This window comes from Nuphar pumila, chromosome 7, assembly GCF_984573655.1.
Source record: "Nuphar pumila chromosome 7, dmNupPumi1.hap1.1, whole genome shotgun sequence".
Classification (NCBI taxonomy): Eukaryota; Viridiplantae; Streptophyta; class Magnoliopsida; order Nymphaeales; family Nymphaeaceae; genus Nuphar; species Nuphar pumila.
Genome location: NC_143255.1, coordinates 100,904,032 through 100,928,343, shown reverse-complemented (window position 1 = coordinate 100,928,343; position 24,312 = coordinate 100,904,032). Strand labels below are relative to the sequence as shown.

The 24,312-nt window shown below is 38.7% G+C and overlaps 2 protein-coding genes across 2 annotated transcripts in view; both read right to left on the bottom strand.

Annotated features, from left to right (window-relative positions):
* Positions 1-15,202: 15,202 nt before the first annotated feature.
* Positions 15,203-16,753, bottom strand: LOC149832652 (Tetratricopeptide repeat (TPR)-like superfamily protein). The gene has a single exon (XM_090013282.1). The coding sequence runs from the start codon at positions 16,751-16,753 to the stop codon at positions 15,203-15,205; it is 1,551 nt and encodes a 516-aa protein (XP_089869408.1).
* Positions 16,754-17,978: 1,225 nt separating this feature from the next.
* AKRP (ankyrin repeat protein) overlaps positions 17,979-24,312 on the bottom strand; it is a 50,749-nt gene continuing 44,415 nt past the window's right edge. The window contains exons 5-8 of the mRNA XM_090014633.1: positions 20,409-20,507; positions 20,197-20,295; positions 19,750-19,925; positions 17,979-18,409 (exon numbers count right to left, since the gene is read on the bottom strand). Of these exons, the coding sequence (XP_089870759.1) occupies positions 19,821-19,925; positions 20,197-20,295; positions 20,409-20,507 (303 nt within the window). The 3' untranslated portion in view covers positions 17,979-18,409; positions 19,750-19,820. The remainder of the gene's footprint in view (positions 18,410-19,749; positions 19,926-20,196; positions 20,296-20,408; positions 20,508-24,312) is intronic.

Sequence of the window (24,312 nt, the reverse complement as noted above, 5' to 3'; positions counted from 1 at the left end):
CTGCCTTATTTGAGTGACATAGATTTTTATTTCATTTTGTAAGAGTCATATCTCCCCAACGAAAGATCATTTTTTAAATCCGTAAATAGAGTTTTCTTCCTCTATGTGTCTAGTTTATATCTTGAAAGTTTTATAACTTTCTATGCTCATTTGATATTTCAAACCTGTTAAAAACCGAGACATGTCTCCAACAAGTTATAATTAACTTCCATCCACTCAGTTAAAAGAGAATAATAATATGTCTCGGTTTTAACAGGTTTGAAATATCAAATGAGCATAAAAAGTTATAAAACTTTTTAAATATAAACTAGACACATAGATAAATAAAACCCATTTTACAGATTTGGAAAATGATCTTCCGTTGGGGAGATATGACTTTTACAAAATGAAATAAAAACCTATGTCACTTAAATAAGGTAGACTAATAAGGGTCTGGTTTTAGATCCAAATGGGGTATCAAATGATCATAACAATCGCTGAAAGTTTACAAGAATAAACTAGACTTCATAATGAAGACACCACTTTTTACGGATTTAAAATCTGATTTCTGGTTAGGGAGATATGACCCTAACAAGTTGGTCCTGATTCGGATAGCGATTTGTATCACAAATCGCTGTAGTGTTTAGCGAGAAACACTACAAATCGCTATAGCGAGATCCAGCAACACTATAAATTGCTGTGGGTCTTGTTAGAGACCCAAAAACACTATAAATCATAGTTAAAAGACCAAAAAATACTATAAATCGCTGTGGGGCTCGTTGGATACCCGAAAGCACTATAAATCGTAGTTAAAAGACCGGACAACACTATAAATCGTTGTGGGGATCGTTGGAGACCCAAAAATACTACAAATCATAGTAGGGACTCATTAGAGACCCCAAAAAATCATAACAACGATTTGCTGAAGAATATTATCAATCAAATAGCGATTTGTTGAAGAAGTGCTACAACAGTCATGATATGGGGGCCAAAATCAGAACATTTATAAAATCTGGATACAAGGTTCTGGTATTTAATTAAAATAAAATAATAATTGACCATGAAAAATTCTAAAAATTTACAGGGATGAACTAGACACATAAATAAAGAGAACCCGTTTTATAGAATTGAAAAATAATCTCCCATTAGGGAAAAAAATTCAAACAAAATGGATCAAAATCTGAGTCGTTAAAATAACACAGGGTGACAGGGTTATGGTTTTAGACCCAAAACTGGTATGAAAACACCATAGAAATCGTTTAAATTTGGTAAGAACAAACTAGATTCAATTTAAAAAACAACTTTTTTTACGGATTGGAAAGATCATCTCTGGTTATGGAGAAATCACTCCCGCAAGTTGGTCCTGATTCTGCTAAAATCCTGATGGTGCAAAATAACAGGTTCTGAATCTTGATTTTTAAAGTGGGTCAAACAAACTCAGAATGATCTGATTTTTTGGTGGAGAGCATGAAAACATATGCATAAAATTGCAGTAAACAAATCAGATTAAAATGAGCTCTGGTTACATACAAATCGATAGATCTAAAATGCATCAGAATTCAAAGTATAATATAGAAAGCAACTGAACATGATGAAAGAAAACTGCACATGCATGGATGTTCAAACATGAGATCTAATGCCTTAAAACATGAATGGGTAAAAACTTTGAATCAGACTCCATAACTCTTCAAGTTGAATGATGCTACCCACGCTGGGAGGAGCCCCCAAACCCCCCTCTTGTAAGGGCAAAAACTCTAAATCAGGCTCCACAACTCATCAAGTTGAACGATGCTACAGTCAGTGTGCAGGTCAGTCGGTGTTTGATGGAGAAATGTTGGATCGTTTGTTGGATGTGCACAGAAGTAGAGAGAGAGTGAGATGAGGTTTTACCCCTCTCCTGTAAGGGTAAAAACTCTGAATCAGGATCTACAACTCATTTAGTTGAATGATGCTACCCACGCTGGGAGGAGCCCCCAAACCCTCCTCCTGTAAGGGTAAAAACTCTGAATCAGGCTCCATAACAGTCAATGTGCAGGTCAGTCGGTGCTTGATGGAGCAATGTAGGATCTTCTGCTGGATGTGCACAGAAGCAGAAAGAAAAGGGAGAGAGAGTGTGAGATGGTTGATGTTCATGGCCTCCTCCAGGGGAGATTTCTTTCTCGGATAATTCTGCAGTGCAAAGACTGGGTCTTAAATAATCATCTTTGGGGCACTTAAGTCTTTACAACCACTTCTTTTCAAGAATCATCATTTTTTTTGCACCAATGGAGGAAAGGGTACTTAAGTCTTTGCAATCGCATCAAACTTCAACGCTAATTAATGCTGACAAACATGGGGATACGAGACGCACATGGTTACATATGTGGTGCTCTTTGGAACCCCCGAACATAAGATGTAGCTAACTCCCCTGTTCGGGGGGGAACATATAACCTGCTTTGCATCTTCAGAGTCGACGCCGACAGCATAATTGTGCCACACGCCGACCCACGTTTTTTTTTATTTTTATCCGGACTGAGGGAAAGCGGACAACAGGGGCAGGGTTTGAGAGTTGTTGGGCTCCCTCGTTCCTTCCCTCTTCCTCTCAGTGAAATTCGATCGAGACGATGACTCGTGAGCATCGATCCCGAGATCTTAGCTGCTAAAAAGAATCGTTGTTTCTTCTTGCTTTAGAGCTCGAGGAAGGAAGGAGATCGTCGATGGTGATTGAAGTAGACACGGAGAGTTGCAGCAGCAGGACGGTAGACTCGTGGCCGGTTCACCCGAGGAAGCAATGCCACAAGCTCTAGGTGTTCAACGAGGTGCTCCAGCGGCAGTCTGGCAACGAGGAGGTCCATATCCCGGGCTTCGAAGAAGAGCTCTGGAACCATTTCAGTCGCCTTCCTCTCTGGTATCTCTCCCGATTCGATTCGTGTGTCTGTGTCTGTGTCATCGTCGTCGATTATCGCTTTATAATCGATGATTCTGGCGCTTGATTATTGGTCTGGATGATTGGGGTCGAAAGAGAGTTAGGATTTGAACTGATCAAGTACAAGATCAAGCTCTACCTTTGTTTCTTTCTTCTGCTTTTTTTTTTCTTCTCTTTTTTTTGTTTCTTTCCTTTTGCGTACTGGCCTTCAATTGTGGACTATTTTCGCTTCGCTTTGGCTTAATTGTAGAGATTTGTTGCCTAAAAACCAAATTCTTGTAATGTCCTTAAAATATTGTTGACTATATATAGCTTGCAATGAGATGCTTTCCTCTGTTTCAAATGTTTTCTCGTTATTAGATGGCCTGATTAGTGAGCAGAACTTGCTAATACGAGGAAAATCTTGTGTCTTGAAGTGCACAGTTGCACATAATGGAAGTTGATGGAATCGCACTCTGTGAGTCGTTTTAGGTACGCATTGGATGTCAATGTGGAGAGGGCGTAAGATGTTCTTAAACACAAGAAGTTGCTTCATTTGGCAAAAGAACCTGCCAAGAGGCCGGTGTTTGATGTTCACGTCATTCAGGTAAATTCGTCTCTACGCTTTGTGGGGTTTGTTTGTCTTCAGCCTTGTCACTGTTGGTGGCTTTCCTTAGATGTTGTCTGTGGGCTTGAGTTGCTTGACCTTTGTACCATTATTTGAAATTGGAGTAGTTGTGATTTTCTTGAGGAACTAGATCGGTAACCGGACTGCTCTAGTTTGCAAGTTGCTGGGCTACTTCTCATATGTTCTTGATCAACGGATTGTATCCATTTTGGCCAAAAAAATTTAGTCCTGAGTTTTTGTTACCGCTCAGACATCCTAGGAAATAATTTCCTGGTTAGACGGGATGATAATGGCGTTCTGCATTTATTCATTTGATTGCGGCAATTCTGCATAGTTTGAACTTTGATCACATATTGCTATCTTCAAAATGCTTAGCAGGTCTGCCTAGTTTCGTCACACTGGTAGACAGAGGTCCAATAAGTTTCCATGGCAGTTTACTTTTGGCATCTCTTTATCTTTTCCTATTTGATGCTTGTATGTTTTCATCATTTTCTTGATTGGAGATAGATTTTACAGAAAGTTTGAGTGCAGATATTGCATTTATAAATTTTAAACTCTTTTTGAGTTCCTGGTTCTTCTTTTCCTCTACAACAACTAGTGCCTTTTTTTGTTTACCTTGTCTATTTATCTATGTCAATATGTTGATTCATTTATTTCTGGGTGTTCTCTTCAGCATCCATCCATCACCTGCCTTTGGTTCATCACCTAACCTTGAGGCCCTTGCTGTTGAAGCTGACAAGTACATGGGGGATGATGATAGTACTGTGAATGCAACTCTCTCTGTAACTTTTTCCACGTGTTAAAAGTTCATGATTTCCGCAAAGTTGCAGCTTTTGATATTACTTTATATTCATTCTTGCAATGACCGGTGTAACTATTATTTATCGATTTTCTCAATTTCCTATATCTTGTCACCTAACTAGTCCACATGGTTTGTTCCCTTCTCTCATATAACTAGTATCCTCTTCATCCTTGTAACTTCTACGCCAGTTTTTTGCTTACTGTCACATGAAATTATGCATCTAAATGGTTCATTCTATTAGCATGCTTTTAAGCTCTCTGGGCAGATTTCGCTTGGATGTATTTGAGTAAAGTGAATTTTGATTGGAAATTCATTTTTTAATAGTATTTTTGTTCTTTCCATTCTTGAGAGGGTTCCAATGAAATCTTTTTGAAGTTTTATATGCTCAATATGGCAAGGAGTAAACATCTCGTTTATTCATTTGCAACTTACAAGGCTCCTGAAAATGACAAAGATATCAGTTGCAAACCAGGTGGTCAACTCTCTATATGGAGTTCCTCATCAGATTTTGGCCTGTTTCTTTTGGATTTATAACCCGAAGAAACCGCGTCGGGCATGAAGACCTGGTCACAGTGGCTCAAGCTGCCATACCTACAGTCGTCGTGCTGGCAGAATAAAACTTCGAGGCTAGGACCCCTGCCCCTGAGGTCTATGCTACACATTGGGATTCAGGCCTGTTTGACATTAGAAACCCAGTGGACAAACTAGTTTTTTTATACATTTAAATGGTGAGCTATGTCACATAGGTGTGGGTGTGGGTATGGTGATGTGGCCCTTTAAAAAAATTTGGGTGCAGGGGTGCGGGAGGGTGTATATATATATATAAAAAGAAAGGTCCTAATGAAAAAAACTACTTTTCACCAGAAATAATAAAAATTAGGATCCAAATTCAAATGCAGAAAATTCATACAAAATCAAGATCCGATTAGTTAATCAGGTATGTAGCATAATCAGGTTATTAGTAGATCCAACCATTCAACAATAAAATAATTGCTTGAAATTAGACCAAACCTCTTTCCATTTAATGCAAAAATCAATTCAAATGCAGTTTTTATTTTTTTATTAATGCATTTATGACAAAGCTAGGTAAAAAGTATAAAAGAATGTACATGGCTCAACTTTTTATGACAAAGCTATGTAAAAACAGTAAAAGAATATACATGGCTCAGAGCATTTAATGCACAACATTTTCGACTGATGCAGGGACAAAACTTTAAATATTAAAAGTGAAGCATCTTTTATGACTCTTTGTAAAATGTATAAAAGAATATACATAGTGTTAATATATATATATATATATATATATATATATATATATATATATATATATATATATATATATATATATATATATATATATATATTAGTCTGTATTGTCTGATAAAAGCATTTTTGTCTTTTTATATGTAATAAATAGTTGTTTCTTAAAAACAAGTATTTTCTCTTATTTTATTTTTTTACTTTTTTTTCTTTTATCTTTTTACTTTTTTGCACATTGGGCCCCCCTCTTTCCATAGAGTTGTTGGGGCCCCAACTGTCATAATTATGATCGTTGGGAGCTCCCCAACGACTCTATGAAAGGGGGAGCTCTCAATGATTCCCCTCTCTTTTTATGTATATAAATAGGGGTGCATCCCCTACATGTAAAGCATTCCTTTCTCTCATATTTTCAATAATATTTACTTTTGTTTGCCTTTTGGCATTATCTCTTTGTGGATTTGTCTATGTGCTTAAAATGCTTGTTTACTTTCTTTGTATTTGTCCATTATTGAACTTATAAGGGTTCTACACTTGGTTATTTATAATTTCGCTTACTTCATTACATGGTATCAGAGTTATTTGAGTTCTCTTGATCTTGAAAGCATTTCTTGTGGTGTTTGAAGGTCGTGACAAAGGTGTTATTACTTTCTTTGTCTCAATCTTTTTCTTATCGTCACGGAGCATGAATCAAGAGTGGAGCTCTCCTTCAAACTTAATGGATCCAACTACTTGATATGGGCATCGGCTATAGAAAACCATCTTAGAGGGAATAAACTTTTGGGGTTTTGTGATGGAAATCTCTCTTGAACCATCGTTGAAGCTCACCAAAGTTGAAGGAGATGTCAAAAAACTCTCATTGAAGATGATCGTCTTAAAGTCATTAATGATCATCAAATAAAGGTAGAGGATTGGGAAAGTAACCATGCCAAAATTTTGGCATGGTTTATGAAAAATATTGACATAAAAATATGTGCTAACATTGCTAAATTTAGAAGAGCCAATGAAGCTTAGTCTTTTCTTAAGGGCATGTATATCTAAAAGGATCTTGCTAGACAATATTTTTGTCAAGATAAAATTAGATTCACTAAGCAAGGAGACATGTGTATCCGTGATTACTTTAGCATTTTATCTTCTCTTTGGGATGAATTAGGTCTTCTTGAGCCTAAATGGGTGGCTTCCAAAGATATTGAAATTAGAAGAGAGCAAATTGAGAATGAACATTTTTTTCAATTTCTTCATGGTTTAAGACCAAAATTTGAATAAGGATTTCTCTCATTCATAAGACCAAAGCTATGTCTATTGAAGATGCTCTTGCCAAGGTATTTCAACAAGAAACCCGTCTTGGCATGACCCCATAAGAATGAGCTCTACTTACTACTAATTATATTGACATTGCTCTTTTTGTCAAGAAAACAAATACTACTATTATAATTCTTCTTTTATATGTTGATGATATAATCATCACAGGAAACAACAAAAGAGTTATTGAAATTAAATTTATCTTAAAGAAAACTTTTGATATGTCTGACTTGGGTTTCTTGAGATATTTTGTAGGAATTAAAGTTGCCTACTCCCCTAGAGGATATGTTCTCTCTCAAATGAAATTAGTTGTTGACACATGTACTAAGTCAAAAGTTTCAGATGAAAAGAAGGTGGAGACCTCTGAAGTCATAAATGTTAAATTAAGACTCAAAGATGGTGTACTGCTTGAAGATCCTACTCCATATAATCAATTAATTGGATCTCTCACTTATCTTTCGATCATCCGACCTGATATTGCTCATGTTGTTCATGCGGCCAACCAGTTTCAGCATGCACCTACCACTGTGCACATGGCAGCAATAATGAGTATTGTGTGATACATTAAAAGCACCATTTTGAAAGGGATTTTCTTATCCTCATCTTCGTCTTTTGATTTAACTGCTTATACTGATGTTGATTGGGGTGATAATCCAAATGATAAAATCTCAGCTATTGGTTTTTGTATTTTTTTAGGGGATTCATTAATTTCTTGGAGGTACAAGAAACAATAAAAGGTATCTTTATATTCAACCGAAGCTGAATATCGCGTTATGGCTACAACGGCAATGAAAATAGTGTGTTTTAAAAGTCTTCTCAATGATATGGGTATCATCATCTCATCACCATCGAAGATGTGCTGTGATAATAAGAGTGTGATCTATATTATAAACCATCACACTTTTCATGAGTGCACCAAGCATATTGAGATGGATTGCTATTATGTTCGTAACGAATATCTGAAAGGAACTATCACATTGTCGTATGTCACCTCAGAATATTAATTGGTTGATTTCTTCACCAAAGCTCTTCCTGCTCCTCATTTTCTCTTTTTTCTTAGCAAACTTTCGGTTCTTTATTCATTAAGCTTGAGGGGGAGTGTTATATATATATATATATATATATATATATATATATATATATATATATATATATATATTTGTTTTTTTTTGTTCTAGTATGTATTGCCCAATAGGGGCATTTTTATCTTTTTACATGTAATAAATAGTTGTTTCTTAAAAACTATTTTTTCTTTTTTTTCCTTTTTTTTCTTTTATCTTTTTACATCTTTTGCACATTGGGAGCCCCCTTTCCATAGAGTCGTTGGGGCCCCAACGGTCATAATTATGACCGTTGGGAGCTCCCCAATGACTCTATGAAAGGGGGAGCTCCCTGTAACGCCCCAAAATCTCGAACTTATAACTTTTTAGGAAAATTTTAAAAGCTTTATAATCAATTTTTTTTTAGAGTTTAAAATAGCAGTTCAGCGAAAAATAGTGTTTGAAATAATAAGTCAACGAACCTTGGGCGCATTACAGGCAAACTTTTCTTTGCACAATGGATTTGTATCTCCGTACATTCATTGAAACCATATAGATTCAAAACGAGGTGAAATTTTAAAGAAACCCTTATACCAAATTACAAAATGTCCTCAGGAGCGAAACGTCAAGAAAAGAGTGGGATCTTGATATCATTATATCATCGTGTCATTGCTTGTCGTACCAACCTAATCATCACATGTACCCATTAAATGAGTTAGACTTATAAAAATTTGGTAGGTGTATAGATATCAAAATTTAAAACAAAGCTAACATATATGTTGTTCCTTTTGTGATATGCAATTCAGAATAAGTAAATTGAGCATGATAATCTTGTTTCAATATTATCTGTCTTGAGGGTACGCACAAGAGAAGCGTAGAAACAACTGAGACTGCCCGAGGGTTTGTTATGCTATGTATTTTGATACCCGAGACAACTAGCTGAGTTCGCTCCTAAGGGAATGACCAATGAGCAAGAAAGAATTCCCCAGAGGGCACTTGTTCAAGGGAATGCATTCATACTTCTGTAGAAGTCATTGTGACCTACCACCTAGGATAATTTTTTATAGCCCAGTCTCCAAACTCCGATGACCGAGAACACCGAGTTCAATTACTACTCGAGGAACATAGTTGTTAACAATCTGTCTATCAGAGTTTTTGTATCATCACATAATCTCTCTTGACGAAACCAAAGAGAAGAATGGGTATGTCAGGTTCTATTTTAACTAACGACCCATTCTACATGGTCTGGTCTTTTAAACCAACTTGAGCATCTTGTTTGTAAAGGCGATTATCACCATTTATGTGATTTCTTTTTTATCATTGTGCATTTGAATGCTACAAGGTTACCATAAACCTCTTATTCAATCATCGTAGTACTAACATATCGTGCATGTCTTATAGTATCACTACGATGAGAGAGATATCAGTTTCTCTGGAAGAAACATCAACATCATTTAGAAAATTTAAAGTCCTGTGATTTAGCTCAGAATATCTGAGTTATTTCGGATACCAAAATGAAGGACCGAACATACACACCACCTAGGGCTACGTAGTCGATGCCTTTTCGTTACACATGTTTTGAGGAAAAACTCAATTGCAAAAACACAAACACCAATTACTTGTTTTGCTTTTCGAGACAACGAATAATACAAGCTTTGAAATCTTGCATGTGAAATCCTTTCTTTAAAAACAAAGACTTGGTAAGGATGCGCAAACTTTAAACACATGCAGGCATAATATAAGGTAGACAAAAGTATGCAAAACTGCATACTTTATAAAGTTATATATATATATATATATATATATATATATATATATATATATATATATATATATATATATATATATATATATAACAAAGCATAAGCCTGTGCATGTTACAACGCAGCGATAAAGTAAATGATATAAAGCAAGACTTGATGTGCGAAATCATACATAGAGCTAAATAAACTGTGTAAGCGATGCACGATGTACGAAACCATATATCGGCTAAATAAATTATGTAAGCAGTGCATGATGTACGAAATCGTACAACGACTAAATAATTTGTGTAAGCAGTAGCCTGTGCACATAACAGCACAACAAAGCAAATGACATAATTTTAAATGGATAAGAATACGCAAAACTGCCCTTAAGTTATATATATATATATATATAGTTAAAAGTGTTTTGTCATTTGTCCTCATATGCAACTTTTCCCTACCTCAAAGATGGTCGAACTTGCTGACTATTTCGAGCGTAGGTTTTTAAAAGCTTGTACCTCGGTAAATGTGTCTTGTATGTTGTGACAAAGTGGTACGCTGTAATTAGATTTTGATGAAAGGCGATGACGATTATGTCACAGTAGTCGAACTTGAATCTAGTTTGAAGAGACCGGATCGAGCCGGGCTTGGAGGAACCGAGTTAGACTCGGCGCACACGAGTCGGCTCAGGTTACGAGGCCGACTCGGGTTGTGCTCAATGATAGCCGAGCTGGGTCTGGCCTCCAAATAAGACAAGACTGAGCCTAGGCTCAGTCCTTCTGCTGAGAAAACAGGGTTGGGCTCGGTTCAAACCGAGCTCAGCTCAGTAGGCCGACCCAAGGAACAACTGCAACAAAATGTTGCAGTTGTCACCAAAAAAAAGGTCGACGTCCATGCCACTGCCGGAGGCAGTGGCTGCCGCGACTGCCAAGGGCCAAAGGCCCCTGCTCGCCACTGGTGGTGAGGCAGAGCGGCAAAACTCGAGCCTGAATCGGGTTCAAGAAGACCAAAAAAAAGAAAGTGTCGGCAGGGGAAGTCGATAGGGGAGCAGTCTAAGCCACCCCCTGTCGGTCGTCCCTACCACAGCAGCAGCCATTCGGGGAAACAGAGGAGGAGGAAGGGTGCAGAGGGGGTGTGGTTGGCCCTATCGGGGCTGCCTCCGACTAAGGGAAGGGGAGGCGACAAGGGGTGCAGCAGAGGCTAACCTTGTTGGGTACAACCTCGAGGGAAGAGGTGGGGGAAACCACCTTGGGCGGTTTCCAGTGTCCACCGCAGAGGGAGGGAGGGAGGAACCAAAGAAAGAGGGGTAACAAGGAGAAAGTGCGGGGGAGAGAGCAGAGATTCGTACTTAGGATGGCGCCAACAAGCAGGGATCCTGACGGGGGTGAGGTATCGGGGTTCGGACTTTCGGGGTGTTGAGGGAAGAGCCGAGAGAAGGGGTTGGGTGTCAGGGGTTTCGGGGTTTTCCGGTGAGGGTGGGTTGGCATGAGGAAGAGGGGACGAGGGGAAGAGAGAGACCAGCGCCTTCGACGATGCTCCAACGAGGTGCAGGGAGGGTTAGGGTTAGAGTTCGGGTTGCGCCTTACGTGGAGAGGGGATCCCGTCGGGGGTCTCGGTTTTCTTAAAACCCCCTAGGGGGGGGGGGGGGGGCAAGGACCCAGATCTGGTTGGATCCAACATGGATCCAAAACATCTTTTTTTATTTTAAACCATGAGTATTACACTCCCAATGGCTTCCCTCACTTTTTGTATATATAAATAGGGGTGTAACCCCTACATGTAAATCATTTCTTTTTCACATTTTCAATAATATTTACTTTTGTTTGCCTTTTAGCATTATCCTTTTGTGGATTTGTGTATGCACTTAAAGTGCTTGTTGTTTGCCTTTTAGCATTATCTCTTTGTATTTGTTCATTATTGGACTTGTAAAGGTTCTACACTTTGTTATTTGTAATTCTGCTTACTTCATTATACATGGTTCAACTTTTTATGACAAAACTTTGTAAAAACAATAAAAAAATATACGTGGCTCAAGGCATTTAATGCACAATGTTTCAAAAACTTTGTAAAATATGTCGTTAATGATAAGACAAAATGTTAAATATTTTTAAATAATCTTGGGTGCGGGTTGACTGCACCGAGTGCTGCACTGGCACCTGCATCATGTCGCGTCAACATGGCGGCCTCTATGCCGAGTCCCTGTGACATAGATAGTGAGTGACAGAATGAATTGTTATATTTCATGCACATACTCAGTGGTAACACAATGCAAACTCACTTTGGGAGGGATTCATGTTAGGTACCTTTTTAATAGAGGAATTTAACACATTGAACAATAATCACCAGATTCGCCTACTTTTGTGAATTATGCCTCCACTTCCTATGTATATTCCATGTGCTCTATGTACAAAACTGATGATTGATATGGCTAGTTGTTTTGGATTGACAACACCTGTGTCCGGTCAGTATCATGGGGAAAGTAAGTCAGCATTGTTTATTTTATTGCACTTCACGTGGATGCGGTTACAGGCACCAAGCAATATGCAGGGTGGGTTGGGATTATGATTTTTGCTGGATAACTTTTGAAATTATATGGATCCAGGTTTGAGATTTCATTTTGGAAAATGACCATACAGTATGGGTAATTTGACATGATTCTCTCAAATCTTACAAATTTTTATATTCTCTCGATGTCCAAAATCGCAAATATCCGACATTGTTAGAATATTTTTACCTTTTGCAACTGTGGATTTAGACATTTTTGTGATAAAATTGTACCGTCAATCGAATATGTTCAACACTCATTTAAATCAAGAATTGTAGGTTTTTTCATTCTCGCATAAATTTATTTGCAAAATCTTGGTGAAATTGAAACAATCAAAATTGTAAATATCTTCCTCTTTTGTGCATGTTTCATATTTGGCATAAATATATTTGCAAAACTCCCATTACTAATTCTGCAAATAACTTACTTTTCGCATATATTGAACGCGCTCGCATGAAGTTATTTGTGAATCTTTAGATATCTCAAATATCGTACTTAGTGGGTTTTGATAAATAGGCTAAAATTATTATTTTTTAGAGAACGTGTAAGATATTTGTGAATTTAGTGAGTTTTGCAAAATGCAAAAATAGTTATAAATTTATGTGATATTGTGTCGTATATGTGAATAAGTAAAAATATTTGTGAATTTGGTGGTAAGTCGTAAGTGCAGTTTCACACGTAAATTTATGCGATTTTAGGAATTATATGTGAAAAGTAAGCTATTTGCGAAATTAATAGTAAGTAGAGCTTCGCAAATATATTTATGTGAAATATGAAACATATGCAAAAGAGTAAGATATTTGCGATTTTTGTAGTTTCAGTTTTATCGAGATTTTGCAAAATTTATATAAAAAAAACCTACGATTCTGGATTTAAGTGCGTGTTGGACATATTCGACGTGCGGTGTAATTTTATCTCAAAAATGCCGAAATTCATAGTTATGAAGGGTAAAAGTGTCCTAATGATGTCTGATATTTGCAATTTTGAACATCGAAAGAATATCATAAATTGTAGAGTTTTTAGGGCATCGCGTAAAATTACAATCATTTTTCCTTTCATTTTCATGACCCAGCAAAACCCGAACCCAAACTTTGTTATTTGGGTGGGTTTGAGTATCCATTGACAAACCTACTTTTGCTCCTAATTCTCTTAAATGTAGTCTCACGTTTTTTAATTTCCTGATATGGGTATCTGGCGTTCAGAAAACTACAGGAAAAAAGGACCTAACCTTTATTTTTATCTATGCTTAGTTTAAATTTCAAGTCAAATTACAATAAGTATCATTTATAATCAAATGTTTAAAACGTTTACGGTTCGTTTGATGCCCCTTTTCTCCTTTAATCTCACAAAAGTCAGATTTCAGATATGAGATCCTGTGTTATGCCCCAGATCTTGGCGTGAGACCTGTGCACCACATCAGTGCCTTCTGAGGTCTGTAGCTGTCAAACGCACCCTTCCTCTTTTCCTTTTTATGAGATAAATGGGTATTTTTCAATTCCAAAGATCAATATGGGAAACCAAAGGAAGCATGTTTGTTGAGATGAGGAACGTTAACCCGGGGTTTCTATTTGACAGTTTGAAACCTGTGTCCTAAAATTTGTAACTTCAGAAAAGTGGAGCCTTCCTCTTTTCCAATTTTGTATGTACTCTACCAACGTGGGCTCAGCTTGTCTGGTAGGAGCAACTAGCCACCTTGTGTTGGGACGTTGCAGGTTCAAAACCCAATGGTATAGTTGTATAACTGGGGTCTGCCTAACCCCAGCTTGCCTTTCAAAAAAAAAAAAAAGGAGCTGTCAGTGCACGTCTCCTTGTGGTGGGACCTTGCAGTTTCAAAACCCCAGTGGTACGATTGAATAATAACTGGTGGGGGGTCTGCCTAACCCCAGCTTGCCTTTAAAAAAAAATAAAAATTTGTATGTAATCTGAACTTTGGGCTCTCCAGGATTGAGCAACAAATCTCTCTTTTCAAATGTGATGTGAAGAATCTCTAACACCAATGTTATCAGAATCGGACACAATCAGGTCCAATTTGATTTGTTTCAGGGTTTATACTAAAAAAAATCGGCCAATTCAACCCAGAATCAGCAGAATTGGGCTGAATCAGCCCGATTTGAGCTGGATCAAGGTTGAATCAAATTTTTTCTCTATTATTGTAACTTTTTTTTAATGGATCTGAAAAAATAAATTAAATTGACCGATTCAGCCCAATTCAATTCAAGCCTGAATCTGCCGATTCTTTGGATCGTTTTTAAAATGGATTTGGTTTAGAAACCCATTTTGACAACATTGTCAAACACAGCTCTAGCCTTGTCATGGGAGCAGATTGAGAGCGCAAGGGACTGAGATCAGTAGTTCCTGGTAAATGAGGCTTCGAAGGATTGCAAAACCTCCACCCTGGATCTGACCCATTTGCATCCTTAGTTCTGAGCGTCACCCATCATCTTGATGATTGATGGTATCCAAGGTACATTGGAGAGTTGGACCTGATCCACACCCCTTTCTTAAGATACAATCAGAAAGAAGCTTCCACAAAGTTGGTGCACCGGGAGAAATGTGTCAAGTTTGAAGTAGGCTTGCTTGTCCTCCATGACAGATCGAGCCAAGCACAACAGGCTGCTCATTGGTGGGCCGTGAGTGTTTGATAGATGGTATCCAAGAAAAGCATGCTGCTCGTTTGCAAGAAGAAGCCCATGATAAATGCTATACATTCTTTTCAAAGGGAAGTCAGTTGATTCTCCACATTGTCTTGTGAACCATTCTTCTCAAATTCTCTTCTGTTCACAATCGAAAAGCACCAGTGTTCAATCCCCTGCATCGCTGGTTCGCTGCAAATCCAATCCAACGACCTGGATGATCCCATCAAGTGGTTCGGGCAAAGTCCAAGTCTGTGAACCAGATTGCTCACTATCAAGTCGTGAACGTCTTCAGGTAAGCTTGAATTTTGGAGAGCCTGTGCAACCCTCAGCAGAAACAATTAATGTATTCACGTCAATTTTGAAGGTTTTATATGTGAACCTAATGTTTCACAGCATGCGGCTTTGAACCTCAATCCAGCTCAAACCTGCTTCCTTTTTCATCCCCATTTTCTTCATTTCCCCATAAACTCTAGCTTTCTCATCCCACCTTCCACCCATGGAATGAACATTGGACATCAAAGCATAGGTTTCAGACTTCTCTGGCTCTAAAAGCATCAGTTTATATGCAGCATATCTTCCAGTTTCTTCATCCCCATGAATTCCACAAGCACCAAGAAGTGCTTGCCAAATAATAGCACCAGGCTGCATCGGCATGCTATCGATCATGTCCTTTGCTTTATCAAGTTGTCCAGCTCTTCCCAACATGTCAACAATGCAAGCATAGTGTTCCATCCTTGGCTCCATCTTCCATTCCTCAATCATGGAATACAAGAATTGCAACCCTTGATCGATCAATCCTCCATGGCTGCAAGCATGGAGAAGGCAGAGGAATGTGATATCGCATGGATGGTGACCCTTGCTCTTCATTTCATCGTAGATTTGCAGAGCTCTCAAAAAATGGCCGTGATTAGCAAAAGCATCAATCATGGTGTTCCACGAAACCAAATTCTTTCCTTCACCAATCTCACCAAACACTTTTACAGCATCTTCTAGAGCACCACAGTCGGAATACATGGAAATCAAACTGTTTCCCACAAAGATGTTTTCAATTAAGCATGTCCTTATCGCAATCGAATGGATCTGCCTTCCTAGAGAAAGCGAGGAACATACTCCAAGAACAGCCGAAACTAAGGTCTGATCAAGCTGTACTTCTGCCCTTTTCTCTGTCATCATCTGCCAGAAAAGCTGAAGAGCTGCCTCCTCATAACCATTCAAAGAGAAACCAACAAGCATCGCTGTCATGGACACCGTATCCTTGTGCTCACTCCTCTCATAGACCTTACGAGCGTCTTCCATCAGCCCGCATTTGGCGTACGCGTCCACTAGAGAGCTCTCAAGATAAACATCCCCAGGCACTCCCATCTTAAGAAAAAACCCATGGATCTGCCTGCCTAGCTTCGAATCACCCAAGCAAGAACACGCCATCAAGCAAGCACTGATCGTGGAAGCATTCGGCTGAACCCCATCATCCGAAGCACGCATCTCCCGAAACAACCCAATACTCTCAACCGCCATCTTCTCCTGCGCCAGGCCAGAAATAGCAGCAGTCCAAGATATAACGTCTCTCTCAGACATTTCGTCGAACACTTTGACTGCACACTCAAACCCACCACACTTGAAGTACCCCGTTAAGAGCGCGTTGCAAACCGAAACCGCTCCTCCAAAACCATTAACCACCACCAAACAATGGATCATCCTAAGGTGAGAAACGAAGCAGTGCTCGGTGCAAGCAGCAAGGACGCTGGTCAGAGCAGCGCAATCGAGACGGACGGCTGACGTCGGATCCGACTTCATCCTCTTAAAGAATTCCCAACCCTGATGAACAAAACCGTTCGCCATACAACCAGAGATTATGGCGTTCCAGGAGACGGTGTCCCTAACATGCATGGAGCTGAAGACTTGAAGGGCTTCCGATAGTTTTCCGCACTTGGAGTACATGGAGACGAGGGAATTGTGGATACCCACGTCCGGTTTCAGGGCGGGGAGTGATTTGAGGAGAAGGGAATGGAGGGAGGCGCCCAAGGGAGGGAGGTGGTGCCTGCCGCAGATGCCGAGGAGGGCGGTGAAGAAGACGTGGTTGGGCCGGAGGCCCGCGCGACGCAGCCGAGCGAAGGCGCGGAAGACGCCGGAGACGTCACCATCTCTGGCTTTGTCCTGTATCAGGGTCGTCCAAGAAGAAGAAGAGAGCATGCAGAGAGTGTTCGTTTGCGTGCGACGGCCTCAGTAAGGGAATTCCCTGTCTATTGAGTTAGCTGGGGCTAAGTTTGGGTCCGGGTTGTGGAACATGGTATCCTGATTTGGACTGTTTCCCACTTTCAGTTTCAGTTGGTGTGGACGATGGAATATGGGACGGGCTGGGCAACCACATTGATATATGTTCCAGAGTTACGACTGCTGGCAAGGATAGTATGATACTATGATTAGTATATTTGTCTCTCTCAATTACGTGTGCTTCTTAATCCCTTTCATTAATTATTTGTCCTTTCTCAAAATACGTGTTGGAGGGAAAACCCCACTTTATACTTTAAGGGCAAAGCCCATTGAAGGCTTGCCATTTGACCTTTGAACTTTGATTCAGTTTAATTTAAGTTCTGGCATAGTTTGATTCGCTTTTGCTCTCGCTCTCTCTAGACGATACTGATTTTCAATAGAATCAACTATGTTTTTTAGAATGAATAGAATCAACTATTGAATCATGCTTTTCCGCCAAAAATATATGTTTTTATGAGCTTTAAAATTTTAAAAAATTGTGCCATCGATTGTTGAATTCTTCAAAAAAAACTGCTCACATGTTCTAATTGGATGATTCAAAAGTCAATTCTTACTAAATAAATCATGTAGATCAAATTTAAAAAAAAAAAGATTGATACCATCTACACCCTTGTTAGAAGGAACCTCTCTCTCTCTCTCTCTCTCTCTCTCTCTCTCTCTCTCTCTCTCTCTATATATATATATATATATATATATATATATATATATATATATATATATATATATATATATATATACACACACACGTGTATGTGTGTTGGGCTGCCTGAGCTTGATGTGAAGATCAATGAGCACATTTATTTGTCTTTCGGTTCATGCAACATATGCAAGCTCTCGTCACCAAAAAAAATACAAGCTTTCACGTTCATCCAACGGTACCTAGTATGCATGTGGCAAAGTTCAAATATACATTTTATTTTCTGAAATCAAACGGTATCTAGATCATCATAGAGTTTTTAATGGGTCTCGGCTTAAAATATTAAAATTTAACAGCCACATTTTGACAAACTATAAGCATCAAGGAACCTCGTTCTTCTAATCCATCCTATCGTTGGAGTTCCATCGTTCTTGAACTACTTTTTATGCTTGGAGTAGCTTTGAATATGCACACACGAGCTCCCTTGGGGTGTTCTCATATTGAATCAATAAACAGTTTAAAATTATTTGCTTCCACATCTTCAGAACCATCATCATCGGTAAGTCGGTATATTTGTTTACATCCATAAAATACTCTTCCTGGATTCAATTTGCTATTGGAATTGTGGGTGCGTCCTAAATTCAGCACTGACAAGGCCGTCGGTATATCACTGTTGATCATTGTTGCTGCATTTCAAACATATAAAAAATAATTAGAAAATCAACAGCATATCAACTTTCCCAATTAATAAATCATTATACCACAACCAAAAATTAACACTGATGACTTTCAATAATAGCAACAGCCAACCGGATGAAGGCCGGCTTTGGTGAATTTGAGTCTTAGTCTCAACAAAGTGATTAGAGGAGAACCACCTGCATTTGTCTGGTGGGGGATGTTGAAGGCCTAGGGTTTCCTTCACCAAAATCGACTGTGTGAGAGAGAGAGAGAGAGCAAGTGTTGGGATCCCAGCAACCCCACTTATCTTTTTGATAATGACCATCCAATCTAAACGAATCCAAGGTCGATCCAGTCCTTTAGATAACTGGTTAGGACCTCTCTCCCGCTTATTTTTTTTATAATGACCTTACAATCTAAACAAATCCAACGGTTCCAACAGGTCCATCCAGTCCTTCAGATAACTGGTTAGGACCTCTGTCTCTCTCTCTCCCATATATATATATATATATATATATATATATATATATAATTGAGTAATATGCAGGTCCTAAACAGTCTTTATCTCCTAAAGCATACTAAACCATAAATGGGCTTGAAAAAGCATTTGCACAATTAATATGAACTTACAAATGTATTATGTATAATTTAGTAAGTAGAAAAACATGATTTAGATGAGCACTTGTGTAGATGTGTTTTAGAGTGATCAAAATTAACACCTCATATGGCACTAAACTTGATGACAAAAAAATCCCAGTTAAGTTAATTCAATCCAAAGCACTACTACACTAAACAACAATGACAAATGTGTCTACAGGTTTAGATTGAGCAAAAAATACCTGTAACTATGATTTTTTGTAGTATTTAGGACATTGAGAGATAACAGTATTCAGGAGCTACTGATTTTCCTGTTTAATTCATAAGCATTTGGGAGCTCAGTTCGAATAACTGTAACAAAATCATTCTCGAGACATAAACCAAGCCACCAACTGTCATGCATTTTCCATTTGCACTTTCATTTACAGGCTCCCGCTTGTATGCAGCAAGTGCTACTCTTAGTTGCTCTCCACGATAGCACTCAAAGCCAATGAAGGTGCTGCTTGGAATGTCAACATACACAAGGCATTTGTCTATTTTATCTCAATAAAGTTATGTAAATGTAACAGGATCTACGGTGGTCATGAGCAGCTTGTATCCATTTGGTATCATGTATTACAAACAGCTATGATGAGTATACGTTACGACATGAAAGCTGAAAAGTTAATCAATTTCAAGTTCAAAGAGGAAAAAGTACACAGAAGAAAAAATTTCTATGCAGGGATCAAAATAATAAATCCAACCCACTTACACAAAGGCACACATAAAATGCTGTGGTGGAAGCCATGTCAAGATGCAAGTGCTAAAGCTCCAGTTTCTTGTTTAATTGTGTCGTAACTTAGGGAACAGCTTCAGCAGCTTAATGAGCTCATAAGTACGTAAATCTCTACCAGCATAGAGGCACATATCAAGCGGGGTCAACCCATCCTGGAACATCAATCAATAAGTAAATCGGGTGTTTTGACATACAACAATGAAACATCAAGCCCAACCCAACCCCATGCAAAAATATCCGGGGCTTGGAGGCAAACAAATATTTTGAAAGCTTTAGTTGGCCTCCGTATATGACAAAAATTTCATTTCAACCATTGTACAGGAGGATACAGATAATACTCCAGAAATGTGTGTATTAACAATCTTGATGAATCCACATATATCAAGTCCAGGTAAGGTCAAAAAGCAGTTTGGAGAGTGTTACCTTGTTTTTCAAGGACTTGTCAGCTCCTTTAATTAACAGGAGTCGTACTACATCCGTTTGTCTTGTTTGTACAGCAAGATGTAAAGGCGTCCATCCATACTACAAAGGGACAGATAAATTGTGACTGATAAATATTAACAAATAAATAGACTAAAGGCAGAAATTTTCAAGACGCAAATTGAAAAATAGAGCAAGTCCCAGATCAGACTCACATCATCAGCAAGGTTAACATCCACATTGTACAGTATCAGCATCTTAATTGCATGGATAGATGCAACCTGTACAGAATAATGTATCAACGTGGCACCATCCTGTAGGAAAAGGCACATGACAGATTAGCTGTCACCTGGGTACAAATACAGGTTCGGGTATGGAATTTAAAGAATCAATGTGAGTACGGACACATGGATATATATATAAAGAATCAAATTCATAAATTAATTTAACATTTAACAAACTCAACTAGTAACATGCTAACTGTAAGAAAATGGAATCCTCAAACAAACTTCAAATGCTTCTTTCACGAATAAGCTCTCTCAAGAACCATAAATGTTCATACACAAAGCAAACACTTAAGAACCACTAGGGTTCACACACAAAATACTCAAAAGATAGATTCCAAATGAAAAAGTGAAGAATATATTTCATTCAAATGGGACAAAACCCACACAAAAAGTACATAATACAATGGTAACACCCCATATTTATACATGAAATGAGATGGCAAGGGAGAGTCGTTGGACACTCCAAGGACTCTAAATAGAGCCGTTGGAGTGTCCAACGACTCTCTATAGCTTTTTAGTCAAAAAGCAAAAGGGCTATGCTATATCCAAAACTGAAAAACAATAGCTTTTGCTTTTTGACTTAGTCAAAAAGCAAAAGGTATGCTATGTCCAAAACTGAAAAATAAACTAAAAATAAAAAACCTAACTAACCTATGCCATTGTAACTAAACTGAAAAATAAAATTACATATTATGGGATATTTACATATGATATTACAATTTTTAACACTCCACCTCAAACTTACGGTTGAATAACCGAAAGTTTGTCCAAGAGAAAGTGAAATCGAGGAGTAGCGCGTGGTTTGGTAAAGAAATATGTCAATTGAAATTCTGAGGAGACATGGAAGATCAATGGTGCCTTGTAGGAATTCCTCATGTACATGGTGGCAGTCCATTTCGATATGCTTGGTGTGAGAAATTATGTACCTACAGCCTGAATCTCGTACACTGCAGAAGAACGTACCTTCAACCTGAATCTCGTACACTGCAGAAGAACATACCTTCAGCCTCAATCTCGTACACTGCAGAAGAACGTACCTTCAGCCTGAATCTCGTACACTGCAGAAGAGAGAGAAGGGTTGGAAGCTAACTCACACGGACTCGGCTAGGGAGGTGCCGCACCTGAGTCGACACGCCCCGACACGGGTGCGGCTTCGGACTCGGCCTGGACTCGGTCAACGCCGAGTCGACTTGGTCAACGCCGAGTAGGACTCGGTCAACGAATCGAGGCCGAGTCCGTCCATATTTTGGACTCGGTCAACTTTGACCGAGTCCAAAAATGTCCATTTGTCCCTTAAAAAGTGAAAAAAAATTATATTTTTTATTTAAAAAATATATATAAAGAGTCACAGAGCTGTGCAGAGTGCTGTGCACAGTGGATTGTGCTGCAGTCACAGACTGTGTTGTGTCTGTGCACTTTTTTAAAAAATAATAATAATAATTGTGATTGTGCACAGACACAGACTGTGTTGTGTCTGTGCACTTTTTTAAAAAATAATAATAATAATTGTGACTGTGCACAGTCACAGACACATACTGTGTTGTGCCTGTGCACTTTTTTAAAAAATAATATATATATATAGCCGAGTCCCCGTGTCCAAAAATTTTAAAATTGCGCCGCACCCGTGTCGCACCCGCACCCATGTGACATAGGTTGGAAGGAGGGGGGGGGGGGGGCAGTTGATATCACGACGCACACGCACACTACTATCGTGCCCTATTTCAGTGTTATATAAACAATACACATTGGATCGAGTCTGTCGGTCTAGATCCAATAATACCAACATGTAACATAAAACAAGACAATATGGGTCTAGAACCACACCTGTACATTACATTCTCAATACTCCCCTTCAAGTTGTGCATGGTCTTGCACCATGGACAACTTGTTCTTCAAGAACCAAAAGCGCATACTGGTAAGGCCCTTAGTGAATAAATTTGCCACTTGATCAGCTGTAAAAACATAAGCAGGATCAACTTCTTTATCTTCTATTTTTTGTCGAATGAAGTGTTGATCGATCTCTATATGCTTTGTGCGGCTATGGTGAATGGGATTAAACGCAATATGTATGGCACTCTGATTATCACAAAAGAGAGCGGTGGGTAGAGTAGATTCTCCGACTTCAGTCAAAAGATGTCTAAGCCATGTAGCCTCTGCAGTAGCAGCTGCCATAGATCGATACTCAGCTTTTGTACTGGATCGTGCAACTGCACGTTGTTTCTTACTACTCCACGCTATCAAGTTCCCATCAAGAAAGAACTGATGATAAACAAGACCATCTGGATCTCCAGCCCAATCTGCATCTGTGTATATATCCAGTTGATGTTGTTCTCCTTTGGACTTGGACTGATGATAAACAAGACCATCTCCAAGAGTTCCTTTTAAGTATCGAAGAATTCTCTTGACAGCATTCATATGCTCCGTTTGTGGGTCATGCATAAATTGAGAGACTTGATTCACTGCATATACAATGTATGGTCTAGTGAATGTGAGATATTGGAGCATATCCACAATGCTCCGATATTGTTTGGAATCTTCATATGCTTCCCCATCCTGAGAACCAAGTTTTTGATTGAGGACGCTAGGAGTGGATAGGGGTCTACAATCCTTCATGCCGGCCTTATCCAATAGGTCTAAAGTATATTTGTGTTGAGTTAATGAAAGGTTTTCATCTTGTCGATCCACCTTAACCCCCAAGAAATAACGTAAAACCCCCAAATCTTTCATTTTAAATTGGTGACTCAGTAAAACCTTGGTAGCTTCTATATGTTTATCAGAGTTTCCAGTAATAATGATATCGTCCACATATATAAAAATCAAGGTGCGTACCTGACGATCTTGAAAAATAAAAAGTGAATGATCAAGATGAGATCGAACGAATCCATGTCTTTGAACTTCAACAGAGAAACTATCAAACCATGAGCGGGAGGCCTGTTTTAGCCCATAGATGGCTTTTCGTAGCTTGCAAACATGTGTATCGGGGCTATGTTCTGTATAACCAGTGGGTTGCTCCATATACACCTCTTCTTTGAGACTGTCATGCAAAAAGGCATTTTTGACATCAAGTTGGCTTAAAGTCCATCCATACTGAACTGATAAGGACAAGACTAATCGAATAGTACCCATCTTAATCACAGGACTAAAGGTTTTGTCATAATCTTGCCCGTATTCTTGAGTGAACCCTTTCACTACTAGCCTCGGCTTATAACGCTCAATGGATCCATCGGGTTTATACTTGATTTTATAGACCCATCTAGATCCAACAACATTCTTGTTCGATGGTCTGGGAACAATCTCCCAAGTCCCACACTCATGTAAAGCTTGTATTTCCTCATTCATCGCCTCAACCCATTTTATTGACATAGATGCTTGTGAGAAACTGATAGGTTCATCATGCTTTTCAATCTGGGAGATGAACAACTGTAAATCTGTAGAGAAATTATCATAACTTACCCATCTTTCAATAGGATGACGAATCCTCTCAAGCCTCCTGGGTTGCACAATAGGTCGCTGCTAAACATTGTTTTTGTTTCGCCGCACATAGGTAATCCCTTGAAACTTTGTAACATTCGAAACTACAGGCATATTAATATCTTATGTGTTTGTCGGCCTTTCTTCTTCTTTGTGTACATTTGTACTATCTTGTTCTTCGGATGGTGTATGGCATGAGGGTACGTCATGCGTCGTCATTTGATCAAGTACCTCAGTAACAAGCCATGGCTGATAACTTTCAGCATCCTTACTGTGTCCCTCTGCGCTTCCTGAATCATCAATATTAGTCTCGTCAAACACTACATTCTGTGAAACTCTGATGCGGCTGGTGATGGGATCA

Bases quoted from the DNA above. Each gene is read 5' to 3' on its own strand.
- LOC149832652 (XM_090013282.1), bottom strand. From the start codon at position 16,753: ATGTACTCCAAGTGCGGAAAACTATCGGAAGCCCTTCAAGTCTTCAGC.